The sequence below is a fragment of the Hypomesus nipponensis genome, chromosome 3 (genome assembly GCF_054491055.1).
Source record: "Hypomesus nipponensis isolate SF chromosome 3, ASM5449105v1, whole genome shotgun sequence".
Taxonomy (NCBI): Eukaryota; Metazoa; Chordata; class Actinopteri; order Osmeriformes; family Osmeridae; genus Hypomesus; species Hypomesus nipponensis.
In genome coordinates, this window is record NC_140363.1 from 18,422,254 (window position 1) to 18,437,138 (window position 14,885).

The 14,885-nt window shown below is 49.3% G+C and overlaps 1 protein-coding gene across 1 annotated transcript; it reads right to left on the reverse strand.

The window, feature by feature from the left end:
* Nucleotides 1-1,518: 1,518 nt before the first annotated feature.
* On the reverse strand, nt 1,519-14,746 carry tgfb3 (transforming growth factor, beta 3). Its single transcript, XM_084681482.1, has 7 exons — nt 13,964-14,746; nt 7,316-7,479; nt 5,379-5,508; nt 5,125-5,232; nt 3,934-4,102; nt 2,773-2,926; nt 1,519-2,614 (listed from the first exon to the last, which is right to left on the reverse strand). Exons 1-7 carry the CDS (start codon nt 14,307-14,309, stop codon nt 2,456-2,458), a joined length of 1,230 nt encoding a protein of 409 aa, XP_084537608.1. The 5' UTR covers nt 14,310-14,746; the 3' UTR covers nt 1,519-2,455.
* Between the last annotated feature and the right edge of the window lie 139 nt (nt 14,747-14,885).

Below are 14,885 nucleotides of genomic sequence, written 5' to 3' on the forward strand. Positions count from 1 at the left end.
TCGCCCCCTCCCTCCCCCCCTCCCTCGCCCCCTCCCTCGCCCCTCCCTCACCCCCTCCCTCGCCCCTTCCCTCACCCCCTCCCTCACCCCCTCCCTCGCCCCTTCCCTCACCCCCTCCCTCCCCCCCTCCCTCGCCCTCTCCCTCGCCCCCTCCCTCCTACTACAGACCCAGGTCAGTCCACGCAGGGTGTGTCTCCTGACTACAGACCCAGGTCAGTCCACGCAGGGTGTGTCTCCTGACTACAGACCCAGGTCAGTCCACGCAGGGTGTGTCTGTTCCTGGGGGGCTGAGGGTCCTGGCTGGACGTGACCTGACAACACTTGAATGTTTGAATTAGCATCTTGCCTACTTTCCCTTATCTGTTATACCACTGTTGTTGTCCTGCAGGATAAATCACACGCAAGCACACACTCACACACACACGCTCACACACACACACACACACATAGACACAGCGTAGCCTACTGTAGACTGTGTTTTGACCAGGTTTTCCAGTCATGGTTTTGGAGTGCTTTAAATGGATAGGGTACTCTCAAGACCTACATACGCGTAGGGGGGGTTTAGATGGCAGATTGTTAGTATATTTCAGTGCATTAAATGCACTAAATGTAATGTTGAAGTGTATTAAATGCATTCAAGGAAATGATGAAGTGTATTAAATGCATTAAATGAATTGTTGGTGTATTAAATGCATAAAGAGTGAGAGTGAGTCCTGGTTCCTGTGCTCAGTCAGGGGAGCTGCAGCCTGTGCTGCTGCAGCCTGTGCTGCTGCAGCCTGTGCTGCTGCAGCCTGTGCTGCTGCAGCCTGTGCTGCTGCAGCCTGTGCTGCTGCAGCCTGTGCTGCTGCAGCCTGTGCTGCTCCAGCCTGGGCTGCTCCAGCCTGTGCTGCTGCAGCCTGTGCTGCTGCAGCCTGTGCTGCCTTCCTCAGTGGGCTGGACCATCTGTCCATGAGTGCACATGCTCAGGGTGACATCGATGATGTCATAGGCCTAAAAAACAGTTTGATGAAGATTTCACTTTTCTGACAGTTTTTTTTGGTGTTGATGAAAACACTGGAATTTGTTTTATGTTTTTACTCCATTCCGAGACCAAATGATCTATTTGTAACTCAAAGTATGTGAAGATTGTAATGTACTTTGAAGATTTCTACAGTAGCACATGTATTATTAGTGTTTTTAAAAGCTATTTAAAAAAAAGTTTGTAACGTTTGACACTGTAATGTTAGTGTCAGTGTTTTTAAATGAATTTGTATTGCTAATGCATATTTCTACAGTATTAAGCATGCTGTGACATAACCCTAGTGAGTCAGTGAGTAGACCAGCTCCAGGTCCTGCTGTACACACATCAATCATGCCACTCTCTGTACGTGTTGTTAAATATTTTGTAATAAAAAAGGTTTACTAAGAGTCACTTTTCCTGATACAGTATATTCAGATTGTTTCAGAAGTCAGTTCTGGTTCGAATGCATTGACAAGATCATTAGAACCCTCTGGGGAATAAAACAAATGACGAATGTCTTTGTCAAAGACCATTTTTAATTAAAAAAGAAATGTGATTTAAGAGTAATAGCAACAAAAACATTTACAGTTTTGTGATCTAGTGAAGTGTTCACTTTGTGACATACATCATCATGTATAACAGAAAAGTCTTCCTCATTTCAGATGATCCCTAATAATCCCTAAAACATGACTCTGTTGCATAACAGAGGTAAACATGAAAATACGATTTTGAATAAAGTTGTTTTCCAGCATTTTGTATTTTTTTTTCCTAAGATATTCTGTATCCAGTCCAGCATGAGTCTAGATGAGCAGGGGGAAGTGAACGCAGCTCTATGATCCAGCAGGGATGAGCCAGTCTGCGGTGCGTGGAGGACTAAGCCCTCCAGACAACATAACGGCTCCCTCCAGTCAACATGATGGCTTGCTTTACAAAACACAGGTGTGTGTACCCACAGCGACGCATGCTTGGTGAGTCCAGACCACCTTAGCAGTCAGGCTCTGTTCTACAGCCATCTGTCCTGGAGGACACAGTGGTCTTGGTGAGTAGAAAGTCTGTTGTTTTCCTCGTGTCAAAAGTTGTATTTGAATGCCTGTGGCAAAGATTTATAAGCAGTTCAAAATGCTGAATTATAAAACAACTATGAGGAAAATTGTGAGGTAAAAAAAAAAAAAAAAAAAAAGTTTCAGGCCACTACAAAGTTCTGATGGCTTTGAGGTCGCAGATTAGGGGAGTGGAGTTGGAAAAGGTCACATGACCATACCGCCAGGGATTGTGGGTAAAGTAGTGGGCTGCGTCTCCCTGCAGGGCTAAGGACTGAGGCGGGGGTAGGGGGGTGGATAGGTGTGAGGGCGGACAGAGGCACCCATGGAGGGGGCTGCATGGCACCCTGCCCCCCCCGTCATCCCCCCCTCCCCCCCCTGTGCTGGGCCTCCACTGGCTCCAGGGCCTCAGGCCCTAGCTGCACTTGCAGGACTTGACGATCATGTTGGAGAGCTGCTCCACCTTGGGGGTGCGGCCCACGTAGTAGAGGATGGTGAGGGGCTCCAGGTCCTGAGGCACACAGCAGGGGGAGGCGGAGGCCTCGGGGTTCAGGGTGTTGTACAGGCTCAGCAGCTGGGGGGGGAGACAGGAGTCAAATCAAACGCAACAACATAACTTCACATTGTGTCGTCTCGCTCCCTCCTCCGCTGCTCTCGTTCTGCTGTGTGACGAGGGAGGCTGTCAAGTCGCCACAGAAAAGGGGTTGAGAAGTTTCAGGGAAGACAACTCACGGAACTGTGTGTGGTGTCGGCGCTGCGCAGGTAGGGACAGGGCCCGGAACAGAAGTTGGCGTAGTATCCCTTAGGCTCGTGGATCCACCTCCAGCCCAGATGCTGGCGGAAATCAATGTACAGGGGACGCACACAGCAGTTCTCCTCATAGTTACTGCAGCGGGAGAGAGAGAGGGAGAGAGAGAAGGTGAGAGGGAGGTGAGAAAGAGGGAGAGGTGAAAGGAAGTGAGATAGAGAGGTAGAAGGTGAGAGACAGAGAGAGTGAGTGAGAGAGAGAAGGAGGGAGGTGAGAGGAAGGGAAAAGAGGGAATGACATCTATCCTGAGCATGAGAAAGCCCTTTTAGAGACTGGAGTCCATTTCCCTACATCTGATCCGCCTGAGAGAGAAGAGATTCAGAAATTCCACTGGTAGGTGTGTCCTTATTTTCCCTCTTGGAGTCAGCCCAGGTGTCTGGGTGCCGAGACCTGAGGGCCTCAGGCTGACAGGGAGTCCTGGGCTGTGAGGACGCCGTGCTGGGAGGAGGAGGGGGAGGGGGTGGAGGAGGGGGAGAAGAGGGGGAGGAAGAGAGGAGGGGGAGGAGAGGAGGGGGAGGAGGAGAGGAGGGGGAGAGGAGGGGGAGGAGAGGAGGGGGTGGAGGGGGAGGAAGAGAGGAGGGGGAGGGGGTGGAGGGGAGGAAGAGAGGGGGAGGAGGACAGGAGGGGGAGGAGGGGGAGGAGAGGGGGAAGAGGAGGGGGAGGAGGAGGAGAGGAGGGGGTGGTGGAGGGGGAGGAGGAGGAAGAGAGGAGGGGGAGGAGGAGGAGGAGGAGACGTGGAGGAAGAGGAGGAGGGGGATGAGAGGAGGAGGGGGAGGAGAACAGGATGAGGAGAGGAGGGGGAGGAAAACAGGAGGAGGAGAGAGGGAGGAGGAGGAGAGCTCCCTGCCTCCCCGCTCCACACAGATCTCAGCTTGTATCAGGTTGCTAATGCCTCTGCCATGCTTCCCTTTCTGATTAACAAGCGTATTTTCCGTGCTTAACACACTCGTGCAAAACTAGAGAAGTAATACTGCCGTTTGTGAGATCTCACTCGATCTGTTGTGTCCTTTGGGGGGGTGGGGGAAACAATCCCCCTCGCGCTCCGAGTCTGTGTCGACGGCTGAAGAGAAGAGAGGTTTCCTTACGAGAAGCAGTAGTTGGTGTCGAGCGCCCGCTTGCGCCGGCGGGAGGTGTGTGTGTCCACCCTGTGAGGCGGGAGCATCATCAGGATGAGATGAGGGTACAGCTGCTCCTTCTGCTTCTTCAGGCGGCTCATGTCCAGGCGGATCGGATCCTCGTAGTCCCCGTCCATGCCTGCAGGAGGACACAGGAGGTGTTAAAGGTACGTCTGAACCTTTCTGAAGGTCCTACAGTACTGTACGGCATGGCACATAATGCCCAACTGATCCAGGGTAGGAGAGAAGGAGGTTAGTCTTACTATCGGCCAGACTTCTCGACGGAGAGTTTCCCAGTGATGTGGCCACTATCTCTCCAGTCTGAGAGCTCCAGGCCTCTCCTGCCCCCCCTGTTCATCATCCCCCAGCTCCAGTCTCTCATCCCCTCCTTCAACCAGTCTCTCATCCCTCCAGTCCCTCATCCCCTCCCTCCTCCCCCTCATCACCTCAGTCCCTCATCCCCTCCCTCCTCCCCCTCATCACCTCAGTCCCTCATCCCCTCCCTCCTCCCCCTCATCACCTCAGTCCCTCATCCCCTCCCTCCTCCCCCTCATCCCTCCAGTCCCTCATCCTCTCCTTCCTCCTCCCCCCGGGCCAGTGTCTGCTCAGCCAATCTGCCCCTGATAGCTAAAGCAGTGGGGTTCCCAGGAGAGACGCTGCCGGTGGATCTGGACGCCCCTCTCTCTTTAGTTTGGGGCCAAGCGTCTGAGAGCCGTGGCAGCACATTCCTTGCGGGGAAGCCAGGCAGGACCAGGGGACGAGGGGCCTCCATGTTAAGTGAGATACCAGACCAATTGTGTTCCCATGGTCTGTATCTCTCTCTGTCTCTCTCCCTGTCTCTCTCTCTCCCTCTCTCTGTCTCCCTCTCCCTGTCTCCCTCCCTCTGTCTCTCTCCCTCTCTCCTTCTCAGAAAGGAAAACCATTAACTTCAATGAAAAAAGCATCAAATAAGTATCAGCTCTAGAGGCACATGTTCACTGGATAAGACTTCAGAGGGGCCTTTTACTCCGGTCCTCATAAGAAAGGAGAGAAGGGCTGTGATGAGCTTCGGAAAATTCTACAAGACGGAGCCGTGCAGTAGATGGCTGGTTTCTGGTGACAGGAAAAAAAAGCCTGGAGGTTCAGAAGAAGAAGAAAGCAGATCTTCCTGTTTCGGCTCACCTTTGAACTTGACCTCCAGCACCTCGTTGATGTTGTCGATGATGTCTCCGTTGGGACTGAAGGTGTGGCAGGGGCAGTGCACGCTCACTTCCAGCCCCCGGTTGGTGTCTGAGGAGGAACGAAAGCACACGGATCAGAAGAGGAGAGAGAATTTTTGAGGCCATTTTTCCTTAATCCCGATGAACTTTCCAACACCCATTGGCTCATGTTTTGATGAGCACCATCTGGTGATAGAGGGAGGGCTGGTCTCTTACCCCGGTACATGAGCCACTCTCTGACCGTCTCTGTGACGTCGAAGGAGATCCACTCTGGAGTTCCTTTGGTCAGGACGTTCTTGCCTCCAATGTAGCGCTGCTTGGCGATGGGGTTGTCTGGTTTGAGAATCTGCCAGGAAGAGGTGAAAGAGTGACCCAGCTGCACAACCTAGTTCTCCTGTTTATTCTTTGTCTCCCTTACACACATGCACACACACACACACACACACATCCAGACATGCACACACACTCACACACACACACACACTAGACAGCTATCCAGCCAGCGACGTCTGAGACAGACTCTCTGGGATGCCCTGGGCCAAATGTCTTCTCATGGAAAAAGTGACTCCCTGTGTTGATATCCCCATTCTGCATGTGAATGCCTGTGTGGTGCCCTTCTGCTGCTAAGAGCCTGGCTGTCCCTCACAACAGCACCTCAGACTTCCACTGAACCTGGCTGTTGCTCACAACAGCACCTCAGACTTCCACTGAACCTGGCTGTCCCTCACAACAGCACCTCAGACTTCCACTGAACCTGGCTGTCCCTCACAACAGCACCTCAGACTTCCACTGAACCTGGCTGTCCCTCACAACAGCACCTCAGACTTCCACTGAACCTGGCTGTCGCTCACAACAGCACCTCAGACTTCCACTGAACCTGGCTGTCGCTCACAACAGCACCTCAGACTTCTACTGGGAAGCTGAAGGCTGGGGCTTCCACCCGCCACACCAGTCAGGAGGAGGAGCTGAGTGTGTCACAAGCGTGCTTCTGACCTGCTCACTCAAAACAGCTCGTATTTACAGGACCTGCGGAACAAGAGACAGAAGAGCTCAGAGCAGCTGGACTGAGGAGACTAGTTTTTTTTGGGGGGGGGAGATCCACATTCTCTTATAACAGCACCTAACATTTCTGTGAACAAAGAGTCTTATCTGTTAGGAGAGGCCAGTGTAGCAGGGGGCCCCAGCGGCCAGGCCCACAGCAGTGCTGGATAACCGGGTTCCTGAACACTGTCAGCATCTAATCTGGCTTCCTGTGGGAACGGGGGACCCTGCGCCGCCAACGCCAGCCTCTGCCAATCAGCTCCCAGCTCATGTGTGGGGGTGAGCGGCCTCGTTCACTCCTCCAGAGGCTCAGCTGGCCTCTATCTCCTCCAGAGACTCAGCCGGCCTCTATCCAGAGGCTCAGCCGGCCTCTATCTCCTCCAGAGACTCAGCCGGCCTCTATCTCCTCCAGAGACTCAGCCGGCCTCTATCTCCTCCAGAGAATCAGCCGGCCTCTATCTCCTCCAGAGGCTCAGCCGGCCTCTATCTCCTCCAGAGGCTCAGCCGGCCTCTATCTCCTCCAGAGGCTCCTGGAAACAATCTGGGGGCCTGACAGTCTGTGCCCAGCCCAGGCCAGAGCCCGCCTCCCAGGCAGAGTGCAGACCAGACACGCTTGTCTCCCTGGCAGGAAATGTTGGAACCTGATCACTGCTCCCAGCGTCTCACGGGAGACTCACAAGGAAAGTGAGCAGAAATCCATCCCCGCCACCCCTCACAAACACATCTCACCAACATACACGCCTCAGAAGAACACACAGGACCACACAAACACGCAAACACAGGTGCAAGTGTTTGAATCCCTCAAAGAAAAGGCAGACGGACAGTTTCTGTGTGATTGACAGCTATGAAAGGAGAGACTGGTAATGTAGACCTTCTCTGAGACGGCTGTAGCGTGGTCTTAAATTTGTATAAATGGACTTATGTAGAATCCATTTGGCTCCAGGCACATGGAATAATGATCAGCACTTTTGGAGTTTGGGGGCCCTGATATAAATGTTTTCACTTTTTCTTTGTAGACTTATAGACCCATGAGGGTCAGAGGGCCACAGGACCACAGCCCCCCTAGACTCCCACGTTCTCGGCGGGAACGGACGTATGGTCGGATCACACACCTGGTACAGCTCAATCCTCTGCTCGTTCCTCTGGGCGCTGGGGTTTGGAACACGCAGGGCGCGGAACTCCGCCCGGAACAGGTTGGTGGAGTTCTTCTCCATGGCAGAGACATTGAAGCGGAACACCTTGGAGGTGAAGCTCTTAGGACAGTAAGACAGGTCATCTGTAGGGAACAATAAGAAAGGTCATCTGTAGGGGACAATAAGAGAGGTCATCTGTAGGGGACAATAAGAGAGGTTATCTGTAGGGGACAATAAGAGAGGTCATCTGTAGGGGACAATAAGAGAGGTCATCTGTAGGGGACAATAAGAGAGGTCATCTGTAGGGGACAATAAGAGAGGTCATCTGTAGGGGACAATAAGAGAGGTCATCTGTAGGGGACAATAAGAGAGGTCATCTGTAGGGGACAATAAGAGAGGTCATCTGTAGGGGACAATAAGAGAGGTCATCTGTAGGGGACAATAAGAGAGGTCATCTGTAGGGGACAATAAGAGAGGTCATCTGTAGGGGACAATAAGAGAGGTCATCTGTAGGGGACAATAAGAGAGGTCATCTGTAGGGGACAATAAGAGAGGTCATCTGTAGGGGACAATAAGAGAGGTCATCTGTAGGGGACAATAAGAGAGGTCATCTGTAGGGGACAATAAGAGAGGTCATCTGTAGGGGACAATAAGATTGGTTATTTGTGGGGCAGGAATGATTTAGGGGAAATGAAGAAGGTGACTGTGCACAGTGGAGGACTATGACCTGACTGTCATCTCTGTGTGATCTTGGTAGAGTTAACCTTTGTCCTATATATTCCCTCCAATTCATAGCTGTCCTCTCCTCATCCAATCATGGTGTGCTGGGTTTTTTACAGTGCGATCTTGGCTGTTGTGATTCTCAACATACCCTGACGCTGTAGTATATCTTATGTAACGTTTGGACCTACCGAGACCCTTGATTGAAAAACAAACTTCTCTTAACCGTTTCTACCGAGTCAGAGTGAGCCCAGCGAGGCCGTGCACCATCTGTTTGTGCTTTGTACGGTCCGAGTTAGCAACAAGTTGAAGTCATGAAATGAAAACCAAATGTCCCATGTGCTGGGGGAACAGGCTGGATGGAGAAGGCAGGACCCCCCTCCCTCCCTCCCTCCCGCTCTGCTGTGGAGCTCAACAGGTGCTGCGAGGGCCAGGACGCAGCCAAGCATTCCCTGGACGCATGCGGCCAGGCTGGGAACATGTGCAGGCTTGGGCCGGAACCATCCCATACCTGACCCACAGGGCTGAGATCCTCCGGTATGTGGAGGGGTTGGTGGGTTCGGGATGTTTACTTGGTGTATCGTAGTAACTAGAGGTCTCAGTGATTGATAGGTTTTATCAAACTATCAGATTGATAGTAAAAAAATAAAATAAGAAAACACGTTTTTGTCTAAACGTTGTGTGGTGCTGTGTGTAGCAGTGTGTAGCTGTGTGTAGCAGTGTGTGGTGTGTGTGCTGTGTGTAGCAGTGTGTGGTGCTGTGTGTAGCAGAGTGTGGTGCTGTGTGTAGCAGTGTGTGGTGCTGTGTGTAGCATAGTGTGGTGCTGTGTGTAGCTTAATGTGTGGTGCTGTGTGTAGCAGTGTGTGGTGCTGTGTGTAGCAGTGTGTGGTGCTGTGTGTAGCTTAGTGTGTGGTGCTGTGTATAGCAGTGTGTGGTGCTGTGTGTAGCTTAGTGTGTGGTGCTGTGTGTAGCAGTGTGTGGTGCTGTGTGTAGCAAAGTGTGGTGCTGTGTGTAGCAGTGTGTGGTGCTGTGTGTAGCATAGTGTGGTGCTGTGTGTAGCTTAATGTGTGGTGCTGTGTGTAGCAGTGTGTGGTGCTGTGTGTAGCAGAGTGTGGTGCTGTGTGTAGCAGAGTGCGGTGCTGTGTGTAGCAGTGTGTGGTGCTGTGTGTAGCAGTGTGTGGTGCTGTGTGTAGCATAGTGTGGTGCTGTGTGTAGCAGTGTGTGGTGCTGTGTGTAGCATAGTGTGGTGCTGTGTGTAGCAGTGTGTGGTGCTGTGTGTAGCATAGTGTGGTGCTGTGTGTAGCAGTGTGTGGTGCTGTGTGTAGCATAGTGTGGTGTTGTGTGTAGCAGTGTGTGGTGCTGTGTGTAGCATAGTGTGGTGCTGTGTGTAGCATAGTGTGGTGCTGTGTGTAGCAGTGAGTGGTGCTGTGTAGCATAGTGTGGTGCTGTGTGTAGCAGTGAGTGGTGCTGTGTGTAGCAGAGTGTGGTGCTGTGTGTAGCATAGTGTGGTGCTGTGTGTAGCATAGTGTGGTGCTGTGTGTAGCATAGTGTGGTGCTGTGTGTAGCAGTGAGTGGTGCTGTGTAGCATAGTGTGGTGCTGTGTGTAGCAGTGAGTGGTGCTGTGTGTAGCAGAGTGTGGTGCTGTGTGTAGCATAGTGTGGTGCTGTGTGTAGCATAGTGTGGTGCTGTGTGTAGCATAGTGTGGTGCTGTGTGTAGCATAGTGTGGTGCTGTGTGTAGCATAGTGTGGTGCCGTGTGTAGCATAGTGTGTGCCTTGGTCATGATACTGAGCCACACAGCGACACAGTCCCAGCAGCGTTCCTTCCTGTTGAAAAGCTCCTAAGACCAGGTCGTCTCTTTTTTTCAAGCCTAATACCATTGAATCGTTTATTATTTTAACAGGCAGAGCGCATGCAGCGTTGAGCAAAACAAGCACAGTGTTTTATAAGCCAAGTGGAAACACTCAGTTACAGCCAAGCCCTCGCTAATTTATCACCCCGAGCTTAAGCTTTATTAGCGACCCTGTGATTGGCTGGTGGTTGACAAGAGCAACGTACCTTGAATATTATGGATCTGTTTTCAGAACGGAAACCGAAGGGAAAGATGTTATCACTGTAGTAGCTCGTTTGTGTGTCGCTGGTCAACTCTGTTTGACCTATAACCCCATTTCACAGAGCCTGAGTGTATCAAATATTTCCACCAACACTTTTTAACCCTCCCCTCCCCTATTTATAGGTGATCTTCCCAGTGTTCATCTCAAGCCAAATAGCCGTCCACTGTTTCCACACGATCTTCACAGAGTCTAGTAGTTCTGTGCTCCTTAGCTACCCTCCCATCCTCCTTCTCTGCCGACCCCCTCTTTGTCCCTTTGCAGAAGGTGGAAAGCCCCACTTTGAGAGGAGATTTGAAATTCTAATCAAGTCTTTGGTTTCCTTTTTGGATGACCTCATTTTCCCCATTGCAATGGTTTTAGGTGGATTTCACATGAGGCTTATTTTTGCCAAGGGTCTGAAGGTAATTTGTTCCATGGCTGTGAGTGCCGAGGATTGCTGGTATAATTAGAGTGAATACACTGGGTGATTCATTGCCCTTCCTCTATTATCCGATGTGTAGCTCGGGGGCCAAGGTGAGGATTCTAACATCAGCTGGAGTGCGACATCTCTCTGGCCCGCAGGCCCCTTCACACAATACTGCAGCCTCAGGTAACACTGGACACTTCTGCATCCAAAAGTGTTTATGCAGCAATTACTGGTGTTTTAGGAAATTCATTAACCTACTTAAGCCTGCTTTACTTTTATTATGCTTGTTATTATTAGATTTCTGCCTGAACAAATACATGCTGTGCCTCTCGCTCTCTCGTCTCATAAGCCTATCTAGTAGTGTCATTTGAAATGTACTTCTGTCCTAGAATTATTCAATAAAATGATCCATTTCTCGGTGCCTTCTCTTATTCACACAGTGACTCGTGCTTCTGGTATGCCTCTGGGGCGGCAGGAGGAGGGGGATCTCCTGCGAACCTAGCCAGGAAGGCCTAAGGACAGACTTTGAATAGCTCTGCTCTAAAGCTTCTCATAAAGCGTCCACCCAGACATCTCTCCACCCCCACCCCAGCCCTCGGCTTCCTGTGTCTGGGATGCCCCTGCGTGGACGCGGAGCTTCTCCCTGGCAGCTGACATCACACAGAAGCTCTGTCTAAACGCTCCCTGAGAGCAGCCCCTGCCCTGTGGCCTGGGGGCTGGCCGTGATGTCAGTCTCTCCACAGCTATGCGGAGGTAAACAAAGGAAATAGGAAGCGTGGAGAGGCAGGTGCTGTGCAGCTGCTGAGGAGGTCTGGTCCTGGTTTACCGGAGAGAAATGGCACAAGCAGAGCAGGAACGGCTATTCCAGAAGTATTTAAATCATCAGGAAAGATGTTGGGATTCAAAAGTACACTCTGTCTGTTTGTGATGTTTTCACAGGTAATGATGGAAGTAGTGTCTCTTTCAGAGGACAGAAGCTTGTAAATGTTACTCCCCATTTAGGATAGGCAACAAATTATTCTTCAGAACGGTTGGTGAAGGTTTAAGAATGTACTTTGGTAGACTGACAGTGGAGCAAGTTGTTTCTCCACATCGTCAGTGGTCTTGAGAAGATCCCAACACATGTAAACTCTCTGTGGCTGACTGCTGTGGATGAGATAATCTGATGGAGTTCACTGCTGAAGCAAGACAGCTTTTTTCCACTTGATCAAGGATGAAGAGGGAAAAATGGCCGGGAGACGGCATAGAGGCTGTCTTTTAGAACCAGCCAGAGGACTCACTATGACATCACTTTTCTACTATTCAATATATCAGAAACAGTGCTGTCCTCAGCTCCAGTCCACATCAATGACTACCTTATGCCAGAGCAGGTCCACTCACAGTAAGACTCTTCCGCAGACTGAATGTGCATCAGTTGCAACTATGAGAACCAAAAGGTGGTTTCCTTTAAGGGGTCATTGTGGTTCAGTGGCTGTCTTTGGACGACCTTACTACTGCAGCAGTGGCGTGAGTAATGGGATTCTCTGTGAATGACGAGCAGGCTTTGTGTTTCGTACACCTGGGTTTGTACAGACTGAGTAGCCCTGTATGTCTCTGGTGACTGGTTCACTGGCGATACTATCAACATTCTGAGTGCATTTTATTAAAACCACTTATATTATCCAGATTGGAGAGGCTACTTTAGTTAAATTGGGAAAAAGTGACAAATGCGAGAATAATGCAAAAGGGGCAACGGACATCAATACTACTGAAGTAGCTAAATGTACTACACCATATATGATTGGTCATGCTTCTAGTTACATAATGAATTACATCATATTTGGATTGGGGGCATAATCTGCAATTCTGTGTTAAATCAGACTATGAGCAGTATTATTAAATATGAAAGCGTTTTATTATTTGTATTATTATTATGATTATTTATCTAAAATTGGAATACAAAATGTGTGAGGCTAATGGAATGTGCATCATCCTGCTCGAGGATTGAGTGTCAATAACACAACATGTAATGGGGCAGTGCAGGTCAGGCTGGGGTTATGTGCCCTGGTGCCAGGGTCAGGACCAACCCAGCTCTCCTCTTAGACTCCTGTTTGTTTGGGGAGTTCGCTACTTCGGACCGAAGATAAACCAAGATGGCTGAATAAGTGTCAGATGCACTTTGGGAGAGCCAGAAATTTGATTTGATACAGAGGCTTGGTGCTGTTGCCAAGGGAGGATCTGTTCCCTGTCACAGTACAGCATGAACCACCTGTTGATTGGAAAGTAGTACAGTATGGTGATGCACTCATCTGGCCTCTAAAGTGAGTGGGCAGGTGTCCAATTACTACTTAGTTTCCCGTTCTCTGGAGAATGACTGAGAACCATCCAGTAAACTTCTCACTTTGATTATTGGAACAATCAATTGATGGCAGTTTATACATTAAATGCCAATAAGGATGAACGCGGCTGTTAAACCAGTCCATTCTGCATATGCAAAGCTGTAGCTTGACATTTTTAGAACATTTAACAACTATGGCTAATGGGTAGGGGCATTGGCCTATAGGGTTGTTTTTTGACACGCCATTATGGATGAATAGACGCGTAGCCCATTGGTTATGGAGTTGTCCCAGATTTAATAATTGGCGCACGTCTGCTATAGTCCAATAGACGGAACGAATGCCTGGAAAAATGTTCCTTAGGAATGTCTCAGACTATTGGGAGTTCCCATGACTTTAGTGTGAGGTATGAAGGAGGAATGGTGTTCATTGCTTGTGCCCTTCGCCATTGCGCGCACTCTTCCACGGGTCAGAGACTCGACCATGCGTTAACTGCGCTTGGCCATAGCCTATAGGCTACCCTGTCACGTGTTTTAAGAGGTTGTCATTTTACGATTAGTCAACATTTTATTTACAGTCTTGAAAGAAGTGTATCTCTTTATATATATATATATATATATATATATATATATATATATATATATATATATGTGTGTGTGTGTGTGCGTGTGCGTGTGCGTGTGTGTGTGTGTGTGTGTGTGTGTGTGTGTGTGTGTGTGTGTTTAATACGTTACTAAATTATAGGGGGGCATTGGCATTTGAGTGGAGTTTTATCGACTCCACTGGAATGTCATCGCTCTCTCACGCGTTTAGCAAATTAAGTTGCCCCTTTTTTTCAATTTCCAACTTAGTATACATTACCATTTAGTAACATAATAGTAATGTCTTCAATTGCTGACTTTCATTGTAGTAACGGAATTTCAACAACCCTGCACTGATTGGGAAACAAGGTTGCCCACATCATAGGCTAATATTAATATTCTGCACTGGTGTGATCAATCCACAATATATTCTCCGTGGTCCGAAGATATATCGTATCGTAGACATCTGGAGACCAAAAAAATGCTACTTACTGTTTTCCGAAGGGCCGTTGATCATGTTGAACTTGTAAATCTCTTTGGCGTAGTACTCGGTTTCTGTGTTCTCCTGTCCACAGCTTTGCTGTCGGTCTCTGCCCAACTCCTCAATCAGCTCCTTCGTGCTGTTGTACAAGGCCAGCACCTGAAATGGTACCTGATTTGGACCCACCGTTTGTGGCGGACTTGTCAGTCTAAGTTTGCTGAGAATCTGTCCTCGGATCGCCTCTACTCTCTTTTTCTTTATGTGGTCTATGTCCACAGTGGTACATGTGGATAGTGACAAAGTCATAGTCACACAGTTCCAAAGGAGGAAAAACAGAAGCGCTTTGCCAAGATGCATATTGCTCTTTGCCCTTGCTTACTGGATACGCTTCTGAAATTCAATAACGTTTTAACTAAATTCCAGGTTAAACGTATACGCTTACAGTATGTATTTGCTTTCAAGTGGTCAAGGAGTCCTTTTCTCTGATGAATCCCATGTTGTCAATTTATTGTCATCTGGGTAAAATTCGGATTTGCATTCCAGGAATAATCCATATCATTCCTAAAAGTATCAACGTATTTAACTCTTCATCAAACCGTTTTTTAATGTCTTCCTTCAAATTGCCACACCCTTTACATCTTCCGTTTTCCTTCATCAGTTTACGGGTTCTCGATCATAGCATGATTCACAAGCTTTTTCTTTCATCAACCTCCGCTGGTGTAAAAGCACTGCATCCTTATCAAGTCCTTCCAACTGCGCCTCTAAGTCTCGAGCCTACTCAACAGGCGCTTACGAGCTCGCGCTGATATTTTATACTCACTGTGACGTTGTCGAAGGAGGGACGGTAGTATCGCTAATCATCATTGTAGGTCTATTTGGTGAGAGCTTATTTAACTATGTCCATCTCTTATTTTGAAAAGTCAAACCATTAAT

Coding starts and splice junctions, on each gene's coding strand:
- tgfb3 (XM_084681482.1), bottom strand. CDS start 14,309: ATGCATCTTGGCAAAGCGCTTCTGTTTTTCCTCCTTTGGAACTGTGTG. Junction 5,509..7,315: donor AGAGGATTGAGCTGTACCAG/GTGTGTGATCCG, acceptor TCTTCCTGGCAG/ATTCTCAAACCAGACAACCC. Junction 5,233..5,378: donor AGAGTGGCTCATGTACCGGG/GTAAGAGACCAG, acceptor GTTCCTCCTCAG/ACACCAACCGGGGGCTGGAA.